The sequence below is a fragment of the Dysidea avara genome, chromosome 3, assembly GCF_963678975.1.
Source record: "Dysidea avara chromosome 3, odDysAvar1.4, whole genome shotgun sequence".
Taxonomy (NCBI): Eukaryota; Metazoa; Porifera; class Demospongiae; order Dictyoceratida; family Dysideidae; genus Dysidea; species Dysidea avara.
In genome coordinates, this window is record NC_089274.1 from 2999346 (window position 1) to 3021875 (window position 22530).

The 22530-nt window shown below is 38.4% G+C and overlaps 1 protein-coding gene and 1 long non-coding RNA gene across 6 annotated transcripts in view; one reads left to right on the forward strand and one right to left on the reverse strand.

Moving 5' to 3' along the window:
* Window positions 1-14166, reverse strand: LOC136248901 (uncharacterized). Of its 3 annotated transcripts, none has more exons than XM_066040749.1 (6): window positions 14057-14166; window positions 12630-12720; window positions 9458-9494; window positions 2069-2229; window positions 1733-1990; window positions 1-381 (listed from the first exon to the last, which is right to left on the reverse strand). In XM_066040749.1, exons 2-6 carry the CDS (start codon window positions 12717-12719, stop codon window positions 265-267), a joined length of 663 nt encoding a protein of 220 aa, XP_065896821.1. In that variant the 5' UTR covers window position 12720; window positions 14057-14166; the 3' UTR covers window positions 1-264. The 3 variants fall into 3 exon arrangements, with proteins under 3 accessions (XP_065896821.1, XP_065896822.1, XP_065896820.1); XM_066040750.1 differs by having other exon boundaries at window positions 13715-14159; XM_066040748.1 differs by having other exon boundaries at window positions 12630-14159.
* Window positions 14160-22530, forward strand: part of LOC136248906 (uncharacterized) — a 14311-nt gene continuing 5940 nt past the window's right edge. For 2 of the 3 annotated variants that reach the window (XR_010697895.1, XR_010697896.1), the window contains exons 1-3: window positions 14160-14248; window positions 18822-18889; window positions 22104-22168. This is a non-coding gene — a long non-coding RNA (uncharacterized lncRNA). The remainder of the gene's footprint in view (window positions 14249-18821; window positions 18890-22103; window positions 22169-22530) is intronic. The other variant, XR_010697897.1, reaches the window with a different exon arrangement.

Sequence of the window (22530 nt, forward strand, 5' to 3'; positions counted from 1 at the left end):
TAAACCAATAAATTTCTCCTGGAAATACATAATTTCAATTTTAAACTTAAATATATAAAGTAAATATAAACACTAAAAAATCTTTTACAATTATAGGTAGTGAGTAAAAAGTTCATATATAGACGGAGTCTTTTCAACATGATGACTAGCAAATGATGTTTTAAAGATAATTTCTTCCAGCCAGTTTCTAAAGTGTGATCAATCAACATGAGATGGCTATCTTCTTCCATAGAAGACGAGACTGAGTTTAGCCCAAGAGTTTGCTCAAACCAGGGAAAAGATTTCTGAGTTCCTTTGATCTACAGCAGCAGCTTTGCTTATCACTACAGTAGCACCACCAACATGACTATAATGAGATTCTTCAACAGGATCAGTGGTTATCTAAAAGTCAAAATTTCAATCACAAATTAAATAGCTGCACCAACAAAATTAGACAAAGCAACTACTAACAATATAGTAACATCAGAACTTATTAACTACTTATCAAATTGTGTGTATAGCATTGGGTGAAGATTTCCATATACATAATGAACTTCAAAGTTCAATGAACCATGTACATAACAATCTTAGCAACAGTTCATAATGTACTCTTGATTATAGCCAAAAATGTTCACATTACACATATACTCTGTGAGGGATCCGTTAACCTGCTAATTCAGGCTTCACAGGTTCCACTCCAAGACATAGTAACTGTATCTTACAGTCCATCTAGTATCTAGTTACTAATCAACCTTAACAGCAAACAATCCCTCATGTACAAATATGCAGGGTCTTTCCTAGTTCTAGAATTCTTTTGATGCAGTAAAAGCAATGTGTATAATTAACAAAATGACTGGCAAACTAACAGTTTTACTGCTTCATTTGATTTTGCCCATTTATAGGCTTTTATTCAAAGGTTATAACTTGTAAATTAAGCGTTATAATTTTCTAAGCATTTACCCTATGGCTATGTAATTTATACACATGTGATGTAGGGGTTTACCTTACAACAAAAATATGATGATGAAACTTGCCATTGAAATAAATTTCAGTTTATAAGCACACAAATATTTTACATACCTTTGGAAATGTATAAATCATTGCCAGTCAATGCAAACAGTCGTTGGCTGATTTGCCATTAGCAATAAATCAGGCCATATAAATGCAGTTCATGTGACTCACAATTAACATGGTGGACAAGGCATGGAAGCTGTGAAAATAAAAGTTGTGGTTCTTCATTGTCGTAAACAAGTAAAGCTCTTTTATTACAGAAGTTATTCAGCTTCCTAAGTAGCCAAGGATCCATGCATAAATATTAGGTTACAACTGTTCATGAGAAGCTACGTATGGCAGGCCTAAGGCTTAGTGTAGTAGATAATTCTGACTTTCTCAATATAAAATATGTATTTACTTTAGTGTTGTGCGATATGGCAAATTTTGTAAATCACCTATCACGATTATTGCTCCCTTCTTTTATCACGATACGATAAATTATCACGATATACAAATTGTATGAAGTCATGGTAATAAATTGCTAGTATTTGAGTATAAACCATGTAAAATAGTCCCTAACATGCACTTTCCTCTGCAAGTAAGTCTTGTTATAAAGAAAATAATACTGTCTTGAACATCATTTTCTGATGAAATTGCTACACCATCATATATCACGATATAACGATATTGATTTTTTTATCACGATTACGATATAAAAATTAATATATCACGATATATTGCACATCACTAATTTACTTACTGGGCCAAGAAATAATCCAGATTGTGTGTCATCAGCAACTGAATGGCTATGAAGTGATACAAATGGTCCACCCATTTCATTGTAGAACAGTGGAAAATGACACTCTTCTAGCACAATCTTAACAGGACCCTTATATGCAGTATCATCTATCAGCAATGACATTATGCCTGTTGATAGCTCTAGAATATGAGCATGATGACCTTGAACACTGTTCTGGTCAAGAGCTTGTTCTGGTATGTTGACAGCTTCAAGAACAGTCTGTATGGTACAATATAAAATGAATGAATAGCTGATCCAATAGCACAGACAGAACTTGCACTATAATTTTATATTCACCTCATTGTGGTCGTCCAACTGCTGAGGTGGCACAAGAATATTATTTGGCTCCAAAGAGTATATGCCATGGTGGCTGTGTGACAGCTGTATGTCACTAAGAGCTGGCACTGAAGTAGTCACACTGGAGTCAGAAATGCTTGCATCTTCTTCACAGGGTATGACTGGAGAGGAAAAAAAAAAAACATTGGGCAAGTAAGTATGCACAAACATACATACATACTGTGTGGCTCAAGTCGTGCAAGTTTTATATAGCATGAGCATTGAATGGTAAATTAATTAATGCTCATTAACTGAATAGAATGGACTAGTAAGCATTTGAGCATTAATCAGATGGCTGCAGGTTCAAGGCTACCCAGGTCCAGTCATGTTTTTATTTTTCCTCCTTTCTCCACCATTTCAAACATACAGTTAAAACCCATGGAGCATGCAAACATTGTTATTATAATTAGTCTAAGCAGTTGTACTAGAGTCTGTACTACAGTTGAAACAAAGTGTGAGACCTTATGAGTATACAGTTATGATCATAAATTGTTAAAACAACATAATCAACAAAGCTTTGATGGTACGGTGGCTTTCTTGCAAGAAGCTTTGGAGGGTAAAATTTGACCAGTCCTATTGTAGGGCACTAAAACTGGGCCTGAAATTATGTTTTGGAAATGATCTGACAAATCCTGTTATGTGGTCAGACATACTCAATAGTACTGTTTAAAAACTGTCTACAAGTGGTCAGACATTTTTAATCGACCTCCACCAAGAAGTAGGATTAATTGGCCAGTCAATTGCTACCGGACAGTACCCAACAGTAGCTCTCGGCAGGAGTACCCAAGCCAACATTAGCCAGAAATGGTCAAAAAATGGCAGATATCTGACAATAATTTCAGGCTCTACTAAAATGCTGGTAAGGTATTAGTGCTACATGGTTGAACATTGCTCCAGTACTTGACATTTTGTGCATGCAGATACCATGGTATGGACTCATAGGTTCATTAAATTGAAAAATTCAGATGACTTTTAAAAAATTTAATAGATTAATTATATCATGCAATGCACAAAAATGCCGTTTTAATAATTCAGTCATGTTAGATATGAAGCTACAAAATCTATGTTGTGGTATATGATCGTGAACCAGAAGTTCTGTTATTACCTACATTACAATGGGAAAGAGTGATAAAGTGTGAAACGTTACTACATGGGTAGACCAATAGCAAGTAGGGCTGAAGCAATCATGTATTGAGTACTTTCTAGTATCAACAATCAAGTACATAGCTACTTGTAGTCATACCATGTGACATGTTTTATACTGAACCTTAAGCAGTTTATAGTAACAACAATGATACACACACTGTTGTTACTATAAACTGCTTAAGGATCAGTATAAAACATGTCACATGGTATGACTACAAGTAGCTAAGTACTTGATTGTTAATACTAAAGAGTACTTGAATACATGATTGCTTCAACTCTACTTGAGTGCTTATTAAGAATTTTGGCACTTTGATAGTAAAATTGGTACTCGAGTACTTGACTACACGTTAAGATCACACAGCCCAACTCATTATTGTGATACACACACTGTATCAAAGTACTGATGTTTGTGATATGCATTACATTACACCAATCAAACTCTACACAATAGTTAGACATCAAGAACCAGAGTTCTACGGGATTTAGAAAACTCGAAGACCCTGGGCTGTAGCACCCAAGCACAGCGAGGGCACTACTAAGGGCCTGAGGGTTTTCTAAATCCCATAAAACCTGGAGTTGACAGCTGCTTGTAAACGAGAAATGTATCACTAATTACTAGAAACAAGCCCTTTACACCTTCCTACATGGCGGGACCTTTACCAGTGTTACAGGCACAGTGTATCCGAAGTACTGGACCACAGCTCATTGTTGCTGTTGCTATATTTGAAATACTGGACCACATCACATTGTTGCTGTTGCTATATTCAAAGTACTGGACCACGTCTCATTGTTGCTGTTGCTATTTTCCAAGTACTGGACCACAGCTCATTGTTGCTGTTGCTATATTCCAAGTACTGGACCACAGCTCATTGTTGCTGGTGCTATATTTGAAATACTGGACCACATCTCATTGTTGCTGGTGCTATATTTGAAGTACTGGACCACAGTTCATTGTTGCTGTTGCTATAATCTAAGTACTGGACCACATCTCATTGTCGCTGGTGCTATTATTTGAAACACTGGACCACAAGTACGGGACCATATCTCATTGTTGCTGCTGCTGTATTTGAAGTACTGGACCACAACTCATTGCTGTTGTTGTTGTACTTTGACAGCTGTTTATAAACAAAAAGTATAGGGTTGATTAGTACAAAAAAGCCCATTACACCTCCCTCTAATTCAGTAAGGTTGTTACTAGCCATTTAAACGACTGTGCTTGCCAATGCTACAGGCGTGTAATTATCATGTTTAGAGCGTGGTCTCTTTTTGGTGGCTCTACGGGATTTAGAGACCACATCTTCAACCAATCAAATTTCAGCATCAAACTTGTAGTCTAAAGTCTTCATAATGTCATTTTATGACGAAAAATACATTATGTGAGCTGGGTCATGCGATCTTAATGTGTAGTCAAGTACTCAAGTACCAATTTCACTATCAAAGTACCAAAATTAATAAGCACTTGAGTATCTAATAGCAAGCATTCTTTTTCAACAACATAGCCTTCCAAGATTAACGAACGCTGCTAGTAAACTATAGTGGATAAATTAATGCCATGCTTAGTGCTGTTAAAGCTCATGTTTCAATTTATAAACGTCTTAGCTTTTGTTGGTGCTTTGCAAAAGTGGGTCAGACTAGCTACCATGAAATAAATAACGGCATGTACATATCACCATTACCATTACTTAAGTCATTTCTCATCGCCAATAAATACAGGAACCATAAAGGAGTAGGCGTGACCCACGAAATAACATCACCCAAAAAAATAGCCTCAATTTCCCCTGATGACAATGAGGCAGTATTGGTTAGATAAAACTAAGCCCAAACAAGCTTTCAGATCGACCCAAAATGCTTTCAACAAGTTGCTACAGAATTAAAACAAAAAATTATTTAACAGAATTTTCTAGTGACTGACTGAGTAAGTAAGTAACTGACTGATGCCTTCAGACATAGCGTAACTCGATAACGACTAAGGCTACAGGCTTGTTTGACATCGCTTCAGTCTGAGAGGTGCCTTTTGGCATACTGCAGCATGTACAATGCATTCTTTATAGAGTTACCAGTGTCCTCCTTTGTGTCCCATTCATCTTTGTTGACAGTGAAAAGTGTTGATTTGGTGGTAGCATGTGATGGCTTTCCTTTATAACGGAAATCGTCTGTATTTTTCATAGTGATTATTTTGTTAGCAGAGGTGCTTTTCGAACAGTTAACATTACTGATTCGTACTGCTGTGTAACAGGTTGAACATGGCCAACAATGTAGCGTAGTGGATACTTCACTTTTCATCCAGACGATAATCAATATAACTGGGGCACACGGCACCATTTCTTTCGGTATGTGAGGATTGCAGAGGTGCTTTTCAAACAGTACTTGATTCGAAATACTGTGTAATGGGTTGAACATAGCTGACAACAAAGCATAATCGATACTTCACTTTACAGACAATAATTAACATAGCCGGGCATGTGGTGCTATTTCAGATGCGGTATGCGTGGGTTCACCAGTCATAAAAATTATTTACAAAAAAGTCAAAAAATAGTACATTAAAAAATTTGGAATTTTCAACTAGAGTAAGGACACACATCATAGCACATCAATAAAAAGTACTGAAACAAGCTGTAGTGCACAATATTAAATCACAGTAAAACAATAAGAAGCGTTACATATATATCCCTACTGTGCATTTCTGTTATCGTATCTTGAGCACAGTAGGGATATATATAACACTTCTTATTGTTTTACTGTGATTTAATATCATGCACTGCTCCAACTTGTTTCAGTACTTTATATCAATGTGCTATGGTCCCTACTTTAGTTGAAAATTCCAATCTTTTTGTGTATACTTGTTATAAACAAATAAACCTGGCAAAACTATATACCACTTTAGCGTGGACATTCAAAGGTACCACTTGGGGTTCAATTTACATGCCTGGGCAAAATCACGGGAACAAGGTTTTCTCATGACTTTGATGTCCAACCAGTTCAAAGATACGATATGTTTGACTTGTTATGCATAGTTGTAAAATTACGACAAGTTGATTGTTGTTAATAAACTAGTTAATATGATGAATGATCACCAAATAATCATTTGGACAATGTGTGAATGCATACTTCTACGCATCACGTGTTAGTCATTTGGCAGACCACAGAAAATAATCGTTTGGACAATATGAACACATACTTCTACCAAGAGTATATAATGGGGAGGGAGAGTGTCGAACTGCACTATGGGCTGTGTAAAATGAGCCCGTAAAGTAACCTGCATACCTTTGTTTCTTCTCTTAAACCTGACCACTGTTGATTGCTCAAATTTAACACCTTAAATGTTTTAACGGGTGGTCCGTATGGAATCACAGTGGCTGAAATTCCATCTAGACATGTCACTTTAACTAGTAGAACTGTCGAGGCGAGGCATGGGATGGCGACCATGACAAAATCTCTACCATGATGAAATATCGAAATATTGACCTCACTCGACCATCAATGTTTGTTTACCAGGTTAGCTGCTTCTGTCTTTCTCTTTGTATGGCGAGTTCCTCTGTGTTACGTGCCATACTTTTCTCAAGTACACCGTTCTTTCACTCAGTAGTCACATGTACAAAGTGCTCCCACTGTACTTATTAGTCGCCAATCAATACAAATCACTGAGTTGTTTAAACGATGCCATAGGACTTTACTGGCTCATTTTTCACAGCATATAGCGTAGCTCGATACTCTCCCTCCCCATTATATACTCTTGCTTCTATGCATCACATGTTAGTCATTGAACAGACCACAGAACAAGATTGCTATATTGAAAACAACTTAGTAACTTATAGTCTTATGTAAATATGTCCTGATAGTGGTAGCTTTAAAGTAGCACAAAAAAAAGTAAAAACAAAAATTCAAACCCACATTCATAAGTTCTAACATTATGCAATGACACATGAATAATGTTCTAAGGACTATTAGCCCACGCTTTTTAAAACCACGATCAATCATCAGCTACCAGTGTATAAAACAAACAGGTGAGTACTCTTGTAGTGTTTAGCCATATACATAAACAAGGCACATTGTCCACGTTCCTGATTTAAGTGGGCGTGGCTCATGACAATTATGGCATATATACATACACCTGACAATCAATTACAGTGGGTGCACATAGCAATGGACATGCCTTTGTGCATGCCTTCAGACTACTGCAACACACAGGTCTTACTGATAAATGGGTGTAGATCATTGTGTGACTAGAGACGGTGATACACATACTTATAAGTGGATGTGGCTCATCAAAGAAGCTGGGCTGCTGCAGGACTTTCCACATTGTCAAGCAAATTTATGTATTTCGCACATCAACCAATCTGGATAGGAAACTATTCGCAGAGAACCACCACTGCTTAGAATTCGCTGAAATATACACCCGCAGCCCTTGGGCTTTGGGTGTAGTTGGTGAACTCAGGGTTTAACCACAGACCATCAAGGAGATATTTTCAAACAATCTTATTAGCTAGGGTGGTTTTGTGGTCATGTGTTTTTCCCATGTTGTACCATACAATGTTGTTTTTCTATAAATTTCAAGAACTACTGGATAGTTGTCCAGTTTCCAGGTTAAACAACTGCACCCTGCGTTTGCACAGGCAAGTTTCTGTAAGTACTAGAAGTGGTGTTCTAGTAGTAACTAACTTGTAATACATATCGGCAAAATCACTCACAGCCATGGTGTAACTATTACATACACACACTAACCTATGAAAATATTAAAACAGCCACTTCACATTTTTAATATTGTACAAGTGCTACAGTATTTTGTAAACAATGGATCACCACACAACAGGCCACCAAAACATGGTCACCACAACATCAAAAGGATGTTGTGGTCCAGACACTATTGTATGTAATTATTTTCCAATGTAAGGGACCATCCATAATTTTCAGTCTTTATGCAAGCATACAAAGAGTACTCTTTTTTCCAACTCCCTCCCTCCTTCACAAAGCATACTGTATAAATGTTGATACTATGTACAGTATATACACGATGATTTTTCATCATTTTATAAGCGTACATGTGATTTAACCTCCTCCCCCTTAGCATACTCTTTGTACTCTTGCGTAAAGGCTGAAAATAATGGATGACCCCTAAGCTTAATCAAATGAGCATTTATGTACGGGTGGGTAAAAGTAACCCCTCGCGAATACTAGCTACTTAAATAGTCAGACATGTCACTCTCTAGAGTTCTTTGGATATACATGAAATTGACATGGAGAAAATATCCTGACCGCCTGGTAGACTCCTGTAAGTGTTGGAGCATTAATCAGATGGCTGCAGGTTCGAGGCTGCCTAGGTCTAGTCATGGATTTTTTCTCCTTTCCCTACCTTTTCAAACACACTTTCTGTAACAACTTTAAACAGGCTGTAGGACTAGTCTCGTGTCCAGCCAGGCTCGCGCCAATGCGCAAACACCGTCTGGTGACAATGCTCAAGCCCCCTGGGCCCGGAAGTGCGATCCAGCCAAAATATTGGCTGGCCAATCAGAATTGAGGAGTTGCATAATCGTTTTAAAACAGTGAAAAACCATTCGAAAATGGCTAGGAATAAAGTAAAACCTAGAATAGGGCGTTTACTAGATGTGATCTTTTCATTCATTGTATTAGTAGAGGAAGCGTTTCATTTCTGGTGAAGCGTCGAGTCATGATTCATAAGGTGAGATTGGAAAGAAACAACTTGACAACAAACATCTTGGACAACCTAGGTGAGTAACTTATGATAAAATGGCTTTAAATAGTCGGCTTTTTTGTCTACTTCCAATACATTCATGCGATTATGCAAATCGTCGATTCTGATTGGCCAGCAAATATTTTGGCTGGATCGCACTTCTGGGCCGAAGAAACTCGAGCATTGTCACCAGATGGCGTTTGCGCATTAGTGCGAGCCCAGCTGGGCACGAGACTGTAGGATCAGGTGCCCCACAGACTCTCAGCACTTGTGCTGTAAAGCTTTAATAATAAAATGTTTTATACTAAGCAGTTTGCAGCTGTAATTCACAGCAAGATGATACACACACTATATTAAAGTACCAATGTAAGTGTTCCTGACAAGCAATATGCATTAAAATTAATTCTCTAGTCTTTTTATTCATATATATCATGTGAGCTGGGTCACATGACTTTAATGAGTACTCAAGTACCAATTTTAGTCGAGTACTTGTTCCAACCCTAGATAACACATACCATCACTAGCATTGGTACACTTGTCTTCATTCTTTGCCTGTAACATAGAACAATTAACATGAAAGAAATGCATACACTAAACATACAAAACACACAGTATGTATCTAGATGGGCAATGCATCACGAATTTGTTTTGTTGCAAAGCCATTCAAGATTGCAGATATATGTGATTATTTTGTGTACAATAAAACATGTGTGTCAGTGAAACAATCTTAAAAACTATCCACAGATTTTATTCTATTGCTGTAAAAGGAATAAACAAGCAGCTGGGATGTAATTGGCACTACACAACAACTTGTGTTCATGTATCACAACAGCAATAATGTTTGTATGAAATGAAGCTCTTTGTTACAAGGTTAGACAGCCCAAGGGACATTCTAAGCTAGCTCACCTGGCTTACAATTGTCATAGAAGGACAAAAAAGGCTATCACTTTAATGACACGTGTGATCGATAACAATGATGCGATTTGTTTGATTACATCATAAACTTGAACGGCTTCACATTCACGATGCATTGCCCCTGTAACCCGCATAGTCCAGAAAACTGGATTTAGACTTAATAAATACGCATGCCTTGCACAAAGTGCTGTAATTTTCAAAGCGTCCATCCTATGGTTATGCAATTTACACCATTCTACTTATGATGCAACAACGATTAAAATGATACCTAGGGTTTTACCCTAACGCTAAATGGTGAGGCTAAAACTCGCTGTGAAAATAACTTTTTGGTAGGGAAATAGGCAAACCCTTTACATACCTTTACAAAATGGTAGATAACTTGATGGTAACTGCTCCTATCACTCTGCAACAACTTCCATTCAATTCCTTGTGAAATTTTCTATCAGGCCATATATAGCTCACGTGAGTAAACCCACAATCGAAATTAAACACATGGCAAGAATTTTGAAACACAGACACACGACTCGTTGCTGTTCATCATTTCATAACAAGTAAGCCACTGTAGTTAGTGTTCATTTAACTTTCTCCAAGTTGTCCACTTTTAATCAATGTGTAATTTTGTAGGCTGTAAGTGTAGGATAATCTTAGTATTGTATTATATGCTAATTATAATCATAGTGTATTCATAGTGTAAGTAGGATCACGTGTGTGTGTGATTTAATTGGTTATCACGTTCCTACATGGCGCTGCAAGCAGTTTTCAGACCTGTGTAGCTGTCAACACAACCGTCGTCATCACCCTTCAAACTCACTACTGGGTTATTGTAACCACTCAACTGGTTCCCTGGTGCCGGTTAGAGGCACCACAGAAGGTGATATTTTGTCATACATTGTGACTGTTCCTTCTGCCATTTTTCTCTCCCCACTTAGCACCAATCTGCCAAGTTCACCCAACCACCAAGAATGCCCTATGTGTTCAGACAAGGTGATTTACCTAAGTTAGACATACAAATAGACCGCGGCTCAGACTTTGCTGCATGGCAGGCTCAGAATCATACATGAGTCTTTCGGGACTGTCAGAAGAAAGTGCAGATAAGAAAGTCCAAGCACTAAACCTGTGTTTTTCCAGAGAAACTCTCTCCATTGTTCAAAATCTCGGCCTTTCTGATACTGAGAAAGCATGACGTGCAGCAATCATAAGCGCCATCAAAAAATATATAGATGGCCACATTAATGAGTCAGTGGAGCGTAGAAACTTTCGTAGACGTAGTCAACAGCCTGGAGAGACCTTCAATGACTTCGTATTAGCGCTTCGCGAACTGGTCAAGACATGTAACTTTTGTTCGAACAATTGTACATGCAAGAACATACGCAATCAAATCATTGAAGGTATCCTCGACGGGGACACAGTTGAAGATCTCTTGCAGGAGAAAGACCTGACCCTTGATAGGGCTATCCAGGTATGCCAAGCCCAAGAAGCAGCTAAGAGACAGCGGGCAAGCATGTCTAGCGGATACCATGACTCAGTTGCAGCGTTAAAAAACCCACCGCCATCCCGCAGGAAGCCACTCAGCCATGGCAACCTCCAGTCACCCACCAACCTGTTCAGGATGTGGTAACAAGCCTCACTTTGGAGGTCGTTCACGGTGCCCTGCCTTTGGCCTGTCTTGTAACATTTGCGGCAAATTGGGTCATTTTGCTAAGGTATGCCGTAGCAAACTGCCACAACCAGATACCACACCAACACCAGTTGGTGCCAATGCCCTGTCACTCCTTTCCACCATTCGTCACGTGACTGCCACTGATCCCGCCCCCTCTCAACATTTCTTCGCTTCACGGAGCTACAACCGCTACCATTTTGCCAGACTCAGGGGCAGACATCTCTGCAGCTGGTGAAGAAATACTAGCTCATCTGAATGAACACATTGATAACCTCCTGCCATCCACCACGGTCCCCAAAGCTGCTAATGGTACGGAAATGCACCCTGTGGGAAAACTTCTCATCTGCCTTAAACTTGGCAACACAGAATTCTCCGATGACCCACACATTTATCCAGATGTTTGCGGAATCCTTATATCCTCCTGTAAACAATGTCAAGACCATCTTCCAAGCAACCCTAAAGAGCCTATTATCCAAAAGCCACAACCAGCAAGACCATTCCAAGAAATTGCTGTAGACCTCTGCTCATATGCAGGACGCACATACTTAGTTATTGTGGACTGTCTCACAGACTGGCCAGCTGTGATATCTCTAGACTATGGTACTACATCTCAACAAGTAATCGTAGCTATCCGTCAATCCTTCTGCCGCACAGCCATCCCAGATGTTGTATGGTCAGATGGTGGTCCCCAGTTTACCTCAAAACAATTCAATGACTTTGCTAGTCGATGGGGCTTTCGTCACATTGTCTCTTCACCCTGCTACCCCCAGAGCAATGGGAAAGTACCCTCCCACAAACTCTTGTTGGGGGGGGGGGGGGGGGGGGGAGAGATGTAGGATAATCTTAGTATTGTATTATAGGCTAATTATAATCATAGTATATTCATAGCAATGGTTGTAAGTAGGATCATGTGTGTGTGTGATTTAATTAGTTATCACTTCCTACAGTAAGAATTAAGTTACACCACCTAGTGTCGCCATGCGTGCCCATATTATGTGAACACACATTCCCTAAAATTTCTCTGCAGGTTTAAGGGTTAAGGTCCCTATGTGCATCATACATGTGTATTGCATGTGTTCAATTACACAAGATATGCACACACAGTGACTTACACAATGATCCTGTGAAGCCTCATGATCATTAGATTCTTCTAAGGTACTCCCATCGACTATCTGATGTGAAGCGTCATTCTTGTAAGCCATTCTATAAAACAGACAAAAAACAAAGAAATTTGTACCATAGGCATGAACACATATTACACCAGCTTAAGGCTGGTTTCCATATAGCCACAAACCGCCAGTGATTACTGCTGGGGTCATGACGGGGGACTTTAACAAATACGTAAGCATACCTTGTCGGTATCGCAACTGTGCCACAGCCACTGTAAAAGTTGACAGAGGTTCAACCTTCCCAGCTCTTCCAGCATCGCAGGCAGGATGATTTGTTAATGGAAACAAACACCGCAAGCAGACACCAGCAATATTTAACACGTAAAAGCCAAGCATGGTGCCTACGAGTATACCACACTTCGTAGAGTGTCACTAAAACACCTGTAACGTGCCGTGTTGTAACAAATTAAAGCATACCTTTGCTGCCAGCATTGTTTCTAAGGTTCGCTAAACTTAGCAGGCAGTTTGCGGCTATATGGAAACCAGCCTTTAATCACAGAAATGTCTATCCTGTTTTGGACAAGGTATTTCTTGAATGAACAAGGTAGCAAGGAGATGGCTTGCTAGGCCTACATGCTTGCTTAGTCTGTGCCACAGAATTCCTTAATAATATTATCACCGTGACTTAGTTTGCACCCCAAGCTAATATCCAACGGGCCATCAGCCTCACGCGCCAGGGCTACTTTTTCTTTGGTCCCTCCATCTCTGCAGAGAATAAAGTTATCAACGGAAAGTTACTTGAAAGATTCAATGCGCACATACAGTGTTCGCCCTCCAGTGCTTAACTGGTAAAGCAGATAAAAACAACACAAGCTCTATCTAACAGAGTGAAGTGAGCAGTGCTAGACGTTGCGACAAACATATCAGGTTATCATATAAAGGACTTAGACTAAATGGTACGACACGTACAAACTTTCACAAATCGGACATCTTTACAAAGAAAGGCACCGAGAATAGAAAGATTACTCAGCACGCCCGGGTCCTAGCCATATTGTTACAAAACAGTGGACGCATCACATTCAACTTACCCTGCAATTATAACTGTGAAAACCGCTCAATATCTACACCCGAAAACGTCGTACATTTGACTGCAGTTACAATCAGTAAACAAAAAAGAGTTGTATTAGTGTATTTTAAATCTCGGTCCGTGCCTCGCGTGACCACTCTCGCCTCCTGTGGTTCTCCAAAATCAAACTGCATTTCCAAGAGAAGTTTCGGCGCATAAGAATATCTGGTATGATCTGATCAACAGGCCGAGGAAATTTTTTAAGTTGGCAGGAAACAATTTCGAAAATCTGTGAAATTCGATAAAAACATGCCCGTCCGTCATCTACCGCACAATAAAACACTGTTTGTCTGTTACTCCGTACCACATAATACATATATCACTATCCTGTGTATCCTCTCCATCTCTAAAAATCGGTCCTCCTACAGTATCAACCAAGGCGCCAATTTTGAAATGACAGCACGTGAGCAAAAAGAAAAACGTGAGCAAACGCATACCTCTGTCCTTTTCATCTATGATTGATTCGATGCCAACAATCAGACAATGATAGACTCTAGTGAGTATCTGTAGTAGTTGTCTTTTTTACTGAAATCCCTCGAACTAACAGGCTGGCACTCCTCGTAGTAGCCAGTCCTCGCTGCTCACTGCGGAAGGGATACCTTTCAAAAGAGTAACCCCATGTGACACGTATTCTGACCATGAGCAGTGCCAAGATCGAGGCCTAGATTCATAGTGGATGACGCGTATAAAGCTACTATATTGTAAATGTAGAAGATATCGGCCTGTACATCCAAAGACCAAATGTACATGCTAAAATGTCTATGCTCAATCATTTAAGTGTCTTAGGTGGTACAGAGTGTTTACTATCAATGAAGCATGTTCACATTAGTTAATCAATACCAGAAATTTGAGGTCATGGGCCTACTGATTAAAATTTAAATTGACATACAGTGTTGGATTGGCAATACATCTCATAGCGGTGTACAATGTCCGCTCTGTAGTGAAGGTAATGAAATATGTATAATAGAGGCTAAATGACCCATTTGGTAGGATTGAAGTCCATCTACATGTGGCAATACAGACTATGGTTCAGTAGGCCCAAATGTATGGGTTTAACATACAATAAACTCACTCGCCCTACAAAGTCGGTTGAATCTGTATGTAACCAATCATTTTCACCTTATTATTAACGCGTAGGCTAAAACCTTTGCTAAATACAGCCATCTACTTGTGGTTCCAGGCTGTCCATAAATGTCCAGCGGTGCTCCAACAAATTAGAAACTGCTTCAGTCTATGACGTATTACCTACGTCATTCGTCATTAATAGGCAAATCCAGCACTGACCTTACTTAGAAAGCTCAATCCAACTAATTATAGGTGTTCTGTTTTCTCCAGCAAGTAAACTACGAAAGTAGTAGCTAGCTGAAACTGGCGCCAAATGAGATAGTCTACTTTTCAGGGTATATTAAAATCACGTACATCGAACTAGAAAATGCTTGTAATAAAATCAGCAGATTATGATGGGTGTTGTTTTAAAGTAAGGAGTTTTGAGCATATATGCACGTACACAGTGCAAAACTTAGAGCATGCTTTAGCATGCTCTCGTCTAGGGGGGTCTGGGGGCATGCCCCCACAGAAGATTTTTTGAGAATTTACCCATCTAAGGTTAAATCTGGTGTAAATTTGGACCAAAAATTGCTCGACTAGTTATGCTAACGATAATAACAAAGCAAAACGACTGAAGTATGATGTGATAGACCAGCTTCCTCCAGGACAAGACACTTATGGCGTACGCGTTGTGATACAGACTACATTATAGTCAATCAACTCAATTAATTTAAAAATGCAATAACATGCACACATGTATGCACATTAGAAACAATCATCAGTTTAGTCGGTGACTTGTGGCTTCCGGATGAATGGTTTTGTATAGACGAGCTGCAGGCTATAAAGGAACTTGTAATTGTAAATTACAACAGAAATTGAAAAAAAACAGTTTATATCTCACACAATGTTCCTTAACTGAGAAAGTTAAAGCACACAAACAGTTATTTCGAGTATCCCTTTGATGTGGTTAACACTCTAATTTATGAGGTATAAATGTGCCATGATTAAACCATGCAGACACAGACACACACTACATACACAGTATGGCTTTGAAGTGTACTAAGTGGAAGCAAATTTTGAGGTTAGTGCAAGATAATATTGTGGTTAGGGACTAAATGGCTTCAAACCCTTTGGAATGTGTTGGTTTCAATCATTAGACATTTATTCCAACATATGCATAGCTTTAAAAACATCGCATTCAAAAGTGATTGTATTATATGAATATTTTACACAGGTTGTCTACACTAATGCACACGACCAAAAAATGTACTAAATTTCTGGTAATGTTTTGTCCATTACTAAATCGTAAAGAGTGGCAATGATGGGGTTAATTGACTACTTACACTGACGGCAGTGTCAGTGGTGCGGAGTGTCTGAATGTTCATACTAGTCTCCTAACCAAGGTTTGCCGCATAACATTCCTGTTAATTCAGTATCGTGACGTGTTTCACTGTTTAAATGAAATTAAGTTTTTTTAGGGTTCACCTATGTTTGCTCTTTCCAACCATTGTTCACTTCTAACTCATTCAGGCAACCTTCATGTTTGACAGCCTAGTGGACACTCCACTCTTCACTGCATGCATCTTTAACTGGAATCTTCAGTAGTAATAGTTGCAATAATGCAATTCAAGATGTAAAGTTTTCATTGGGTGGTCCCAATAAAATTTTATTTTCATAGCATTTTAGTTGGGCAAATTAATGAAACACCAATGAAAAGTTACCAATGAAAAGTCCATGAACAGCGTTTCACAGAGTTTTCAGTGGTAACTTTTCATTAGGTTTTCATTGGCGTTTCATTAATTTCCCAATTAGCTATAATGCTATGAAAATACAGTTTCATTGGGTCCACCCAATGAAAACTTTACTTTTCACAGGTTGAACATTTTTTTTGTTGGATTTTCATGAGCAATATGTCCAGTAGTGGTAGGAATTTTAAGTTTGATTAGGGATCGTAACGAGTGTAGACTGAAGTATGGATTAAATGTCCACTGATCAGTATATTTTCAGGTGTAGGTGACCTCCCTTGTTTTATTTCTTTGATCCTTAAAATTAAAATGCCTTTCTACTTGTTTGTTTACTTTTTTATAACATAATTATGACTCCAATATCTTGGTGTTCCTAGTGAGGTAAAATTGATCATCTGGTCAGTATAGGCTCTAGTCCTGGTAGAGTTAAAGTCTCCCAAGTTTGGACTACAACTCAGTAGCTGGTACTGACACTTGTGATCACCTTCCAGGCTTTTTTGAACAGTTAGTGTGGATCTGTGGAAGTGTTTTAAGCATCCAAATTGTTTGCCTCAAATCACAGTCCATTACAGGTATGAATCAAGTGATGTTCATGTCTCTCCCATCAGAATTGCCACAAGAGGAAGAATACTCTTATGTTCCTGCCACTAGCTACTTTTAAAAGCAATTGCATTTAGTTCTCATCAATAAACTAGCTTCTCTGCTACAGTGTGTCACTGATCAGAAACCAAGCAAGAGCCCCCTGAATTTGTCAGCTACAGAGTATGTTTACCAGACCAGCATTGAAACCAGGTCACATATTGTTTGGGTCATCCAAGTCTGACCAGCTTATAGAATATCCGAGTCTGGATGATTGGATCACATATGAAATGGATTTGTTTGGCGATGTTAAAGTGTATTAACGCATCATAGCCTATTTTTGCTGCAGCCCAACTTCTTTTGTGTGCCACATCCACTTATTGTGATTATGTGTTGCTGTCTGTAGGTATACATAGAGCCTGGCCCTTTTATCAGTAGGTGTATTGCAGTCTGTAGTCCATGTTCGCTGTGTCTGCAAGCTTATGTGGAGCCGCACAACTGTTATCATACCAGTTATGGTCTAGTGTTTGCAGCAGGAGCTTATTTCATGAGCTTTACCTACCTATCAGGAATGTTTAAGAGTGCCTGGATACATTGAGCCATGCTAATTTATCATGAGCCATTCCCACTTGTAATTCGTTTATTATAAAGCTACCTGTTTGGTTATCATGTAGTATAAATATAGTTGCCTGTTTACTTATCTTAGTATGCTAATGAAGCATTCTCTTGACGCATGCCTTGGTTTTGTTTAATCAGGGTCAGTGATCAGCAGTAGTGGTGATCCAGGCTGGGTTTCAATTAGTAGTGTGCGATATGTGATATATATCGAAATATTGTGATACAATTTTCTATATCGTGATATGATATAGAATCTTTATATCATGATATAAGCCTAGGTATAGATTTTAGCTATAATTAGAGAAAAATATACCCAAGATATCATTGTACACTATAAAAGAGCTTGCAATGTTGTCATGTACCATGCGATATTGTACTTCTAGTACATCAGTGCTACAAGTGTCAGTGTAAACACACAAGTTGAGTGATGAGTTTGTATATTGTGATATATATCGTATCGTGATATATTGTGTGCTATAATCGTGATAGAAAAATATCCCATATCGCACACCACTAGTTTCAATACTACCAGGCTTTTTTTCCCCACCCACACACAATAGAGAAATCAATCTCTGAAGTTGGTGATGTTCCCAGCTGTGATCTTACTGTGTTTTAGAGGGAAACTTGGGCTAATTTGGCCCAATCGCTTTTCATTTGCTAAAGGTTGAGCTTGTTTTATTTCTTCCACAGTTTTCCTCTATACGATATAAGCCAACATGTAGTCTACATGTTGATGTTGTGGGCTACAGTGAGACTGATCTTTTCTAGATTTGTTGTCTTACAGTATTTACTAGTGATGACCCATGTAGTGTTTAAGGAGTTGCTTGTGTGCTGGCAAACTGTATTACTGAACATTTATGACAGGATTGTCTTTTGCCAACCACAACATGGCCAGACTCTATCATACATACCTTTTCCCAAACCTTATCGATACTTCAGTTTCATTTCTCTTGATATTCTATGTGAATGATTGACATGCAGTTGTACTCATTTAGTTATATTATACCTAATAATACACAACTGTTTTGTTCTGGGATAATGTGAAACTATTTGACAGTGATGCATGTTCATTGTATCCAGGACACAAGCTATTGTACATTATGATAAACAGAGTTGTGAATGTGATTAGCAGGCAATGATATTGATAGGTGAGCTTGTGTGTGAGTGATTGAATTATTGTGGAAGCCATGAATCACCTGCACAAGGCATCTAACACACTCCATGTATCCTAGCAACATGATTTACTTTAGTGTGTTATATGTTAACTTGATGTCAAATTGGACCAGTGCATTGTCTAATTCTATCCACTGTGTTAGAAGTCTATATACTGTGTTTCCTCGTATAAAAGCTTTTATTTCCTTCCCAGCATTTTTGACCCAGTTCATAAACGAATAGGGCCTTTATTTGAGGCCAGGAATTTATTTTGGATAGGTGCAAGTGACACTAGTGTTTGATCGAATTTTAATAGTGATGGTACTCCATCATACAGTATGATAGTAACTGTATAGTAGGGACCACAAAGGAGTAGGCGTGGCCCACAAAATATCACCCAAAAACCAGCCTCAATTTTCCCTGACGACAATGAGGCAGTATTGGTTAGGTAAAACTAAGCCCAAACAAGCTTTCAGATCGACCCGAAATGCTTTCAACAGGTTGCTACGGAATTTAAAAATATATATATATATTCAACAGAATTTTCTACTGACTGAGTAACTGACTGATTGATGCCTTCAGACAAGTGTAACTCGATAACGGCTAAGGCTACAGGCTTGATTTTTTCACTGTTCGATGTTGCTTCGGCCTGACAGGTGCCTTTTGGCATACCACAGTACATACAATGCATTCTTCATGGACTTACCAGTGTCCTCCTTTGTGTCCCATTCATCTTTGCTGACAGCGAAACGCGTCGATTTCGCGGTAGCATGTGATGGCCTCCCTTCTAAACGGAAATCGTTCGTATTTTTCGTTGTGGCTATTTTGATTGCAGAGGTGCTTTTCAAACAATTCTTGATTCGTATTGCTGTGTAATGGGTTGAACATAGCCGACAGCGAAGCGCAATGGATACTTCACTTTTCAGATGATAATTAATAAAATTGGGGCGCGGCACCATTTCTTTTGGTATACGTAGATTGTAGAGGTGCTTCCGGAAAAGTTCTTGATTCAAAATGTTGTGTAACGGGTTGAACATAGCTGACTACCAAGCGTAATGGATACTTCACTTTTCAGATGATATAGCTAAGGCGCGGTGCCATTTCAGATACGGTATGCGTGGGTTCACCAGTCATAATAAAATTATTTACAAAAAAAGTCATAATAAAATTATTTACAAAAAGTTAACAAACAAGTACACAAAAAAAATTGGAATTTTCAACTAGAGTAGGAACCATAGCACATCAATAAAAAGTACTGAAACAACCTGAAGTAGTGCACGATATTAAATCACAGTAAAACAATAAGAAATGTTATATTCCTACTGTCCATTTCCATTATGGTATCTTGAGCACAGTAGGGATATAACACTTCTTATTGTTTTACAGTGATTTAATATCATGGACTACTCCAACTTGTTTCAGTACTTTTTATTGATGTGCTATGGTCCCCTACTCTAGTTGAAAATTCCAATTTTTTTCGTGTACTTATTATTGTAACAAGAGAACTGTCATACAGTGTGTTGTTATATAAACAAGTGTAGTGAAGGCAACAATTGGCAAACAGTTGTACAATACATATCTACATGTATGAAGACTCACACTGACCACTCATGTGATTACTTGTAGCACCTTCACCCCTCAGATGGCTCTATACTTAATGTTGATTAGTTTAAGGAAACAGTAGCAGCAGCAAAATAGTCACTAAACAGTAGACTCCATTAATACTCCAGTCCTCTATTTGAGACCAGACGTTTATTTTCCCAATGTGCTGGAAACCCCTGGCTTATAATCAAGACTGGCCTTTATTTGAATGCAGCTTTTATGTGAGGGAATACAGTACGTGCCATGCCTCTCCTTTGAAATAGCAATGGTGTTTTGAAAAATGTTACATCCACATGTCCATTTGGTATAGGGATTATCTGATTCAAAATCGTTATTTGCACATATAGTGAAGCCTGTCATAGTGGCTACCTGTTTATAAAGGCCACCTCTCTGTAAATGCCAACTTGAAGACACTATAAGTACAAAAATCTTTGGCCCAAATGTGACCATGCAGTTTAGGCAAGTTCACTGTAATAATCTTATAATATCTTGACATGTCCAAAGTGGTATGTGTTTGTGATCAGCACGATGTCTGTGACCACTGTATTTATGTGGTGGCTAGAAATGCCTGACTCAAAAGAGTCAGTGTGTACTGTGTACAAACACTCAATGAAAGAGTTAACAAAGCATTAGGTCGATCCAAATGAGGATGTAGTTTCCCGTCCTCTGTCCTCATTGTGCCTGGTCACCCACATTTATTCCTATTGAAGTTGCATTGTTTATAAGCACAATGAAAACCTGGTTCTGGTGGTTACTAGCTACGTAGTTTCTTGGCCCTCAAGATCAAGAGATACTCTAATAAAGCAGTCATAGTGAGAAATGATAATAAGCCTCTATCCAACACTAAGTACTGAAAACATGGGAAATTACAGTCTTACTGGTAGTGGCCTTATAACATGCTAGGTATGTACGTCTAACCAAACTAAGGCTGGGCAATAGTGAAGTTTTAATGTCCAAACAATAATGCAACACTGTTCATGATACTGATGATAGACGATAATATAACAGTGAAAATTCACCTAAATATTGTTGTACTTGTCACTGTCAAAGAGATGCCATGAGGAACGTATTAAGAGAACAAACAGCCTAAGTTTGTTTCTTCAAATTAAGTGTTTTATATTCATATCTATATGTATTAATTACTTGTCTAGTAGTAATCTTTCAAGTGATAGGCGATACTGTCAGCAATACTACTAATATGCTTGTGCCATCTCCCAGCCCTAACTAAACTACCTGTGCATTTATAATGACAAATAGCCTTACTCTAGGACACCATGGTGTATAATAGTTTTGTGCTTTTTGGTTGTGTTCACTATGACATATGGTAACTAGGGGGGTGCATAGTTACATATGGTAACTATGCACCCCTAAAGTAATATAAAAAACAAGTACCGTATAGCCGAGGGAGAAAATTTTTGCTGATTTCCATGTTTTGGAGGTTAACAAAAAATTTTATCCTTGAAATATTTAGACCTTTGTATAGTCTATATACATTTTGGAATTGTTTTAAAATACATAAATTTGGTACCATTGCTCAATTCTAAAATATTCCCCTCAAAATATTTAGGCTATATGGTTCTCATGCTACTTAAGTTTCCCTTTGTTTAGGTCTTTGTATTCACTTGCTAACAAAGTAACACCCTTGACACATGAAACTCTGTGAAGCAGTCTGGGTGTGTTTACATAAATTAGTATGGTATCAATGGACATCTATACCATGGTTTCCTCATAGGCTTTTGTTCATTATCTGATGTCATGTTACTAAATAGGAGAAGACGGTACTAATTTTGAGTTCTTAATATGTATGTGTACTCAATATATAATGTTGGCATATATGCGCTCGTATAACAACATGAGAGTAAGTGAACAGCTATGTATTGTTACTTTATAAGGCAGTTACATTTATACAGGTGTGTGTGCGTGTGCTGTGTGTGGAACTTGTTATGGGAATAAAATGAAAAATACCTACGAATGGTATTTTGTGTCATTGTTTGAAAGTCGAGCTTTGTAGTCAGAAAATGCATCTATTCTCAAG

What these genes read in the sequence shown, in the direction of transcription:
- LOC136248901 (XM_066040749.1), bottom strand. Translation starts at nt 12,719, where the DNA reads ATGGCTTACAAGAATGACGCTTCACATCAGATAGTCGATGGGAGTACC. An exon ending in GTGTACCAATGCTAGTGATG is followed by an intron (nt 2,230 to 9,457) that starts GTATGTGTTATC and finishes TTTCCTCTCCAG; the next exon opens with TCATACCCTGTGAAGAAGAT. An exon ending in AGTTGGACGACCACAATGAG is followed by an intron (nt 1,991 to 2,068) that starts GTGAATATAAAA and finishes TGTACCATACAG; the next exon opens with ACTGTTCTTGAAGCTGTCAA.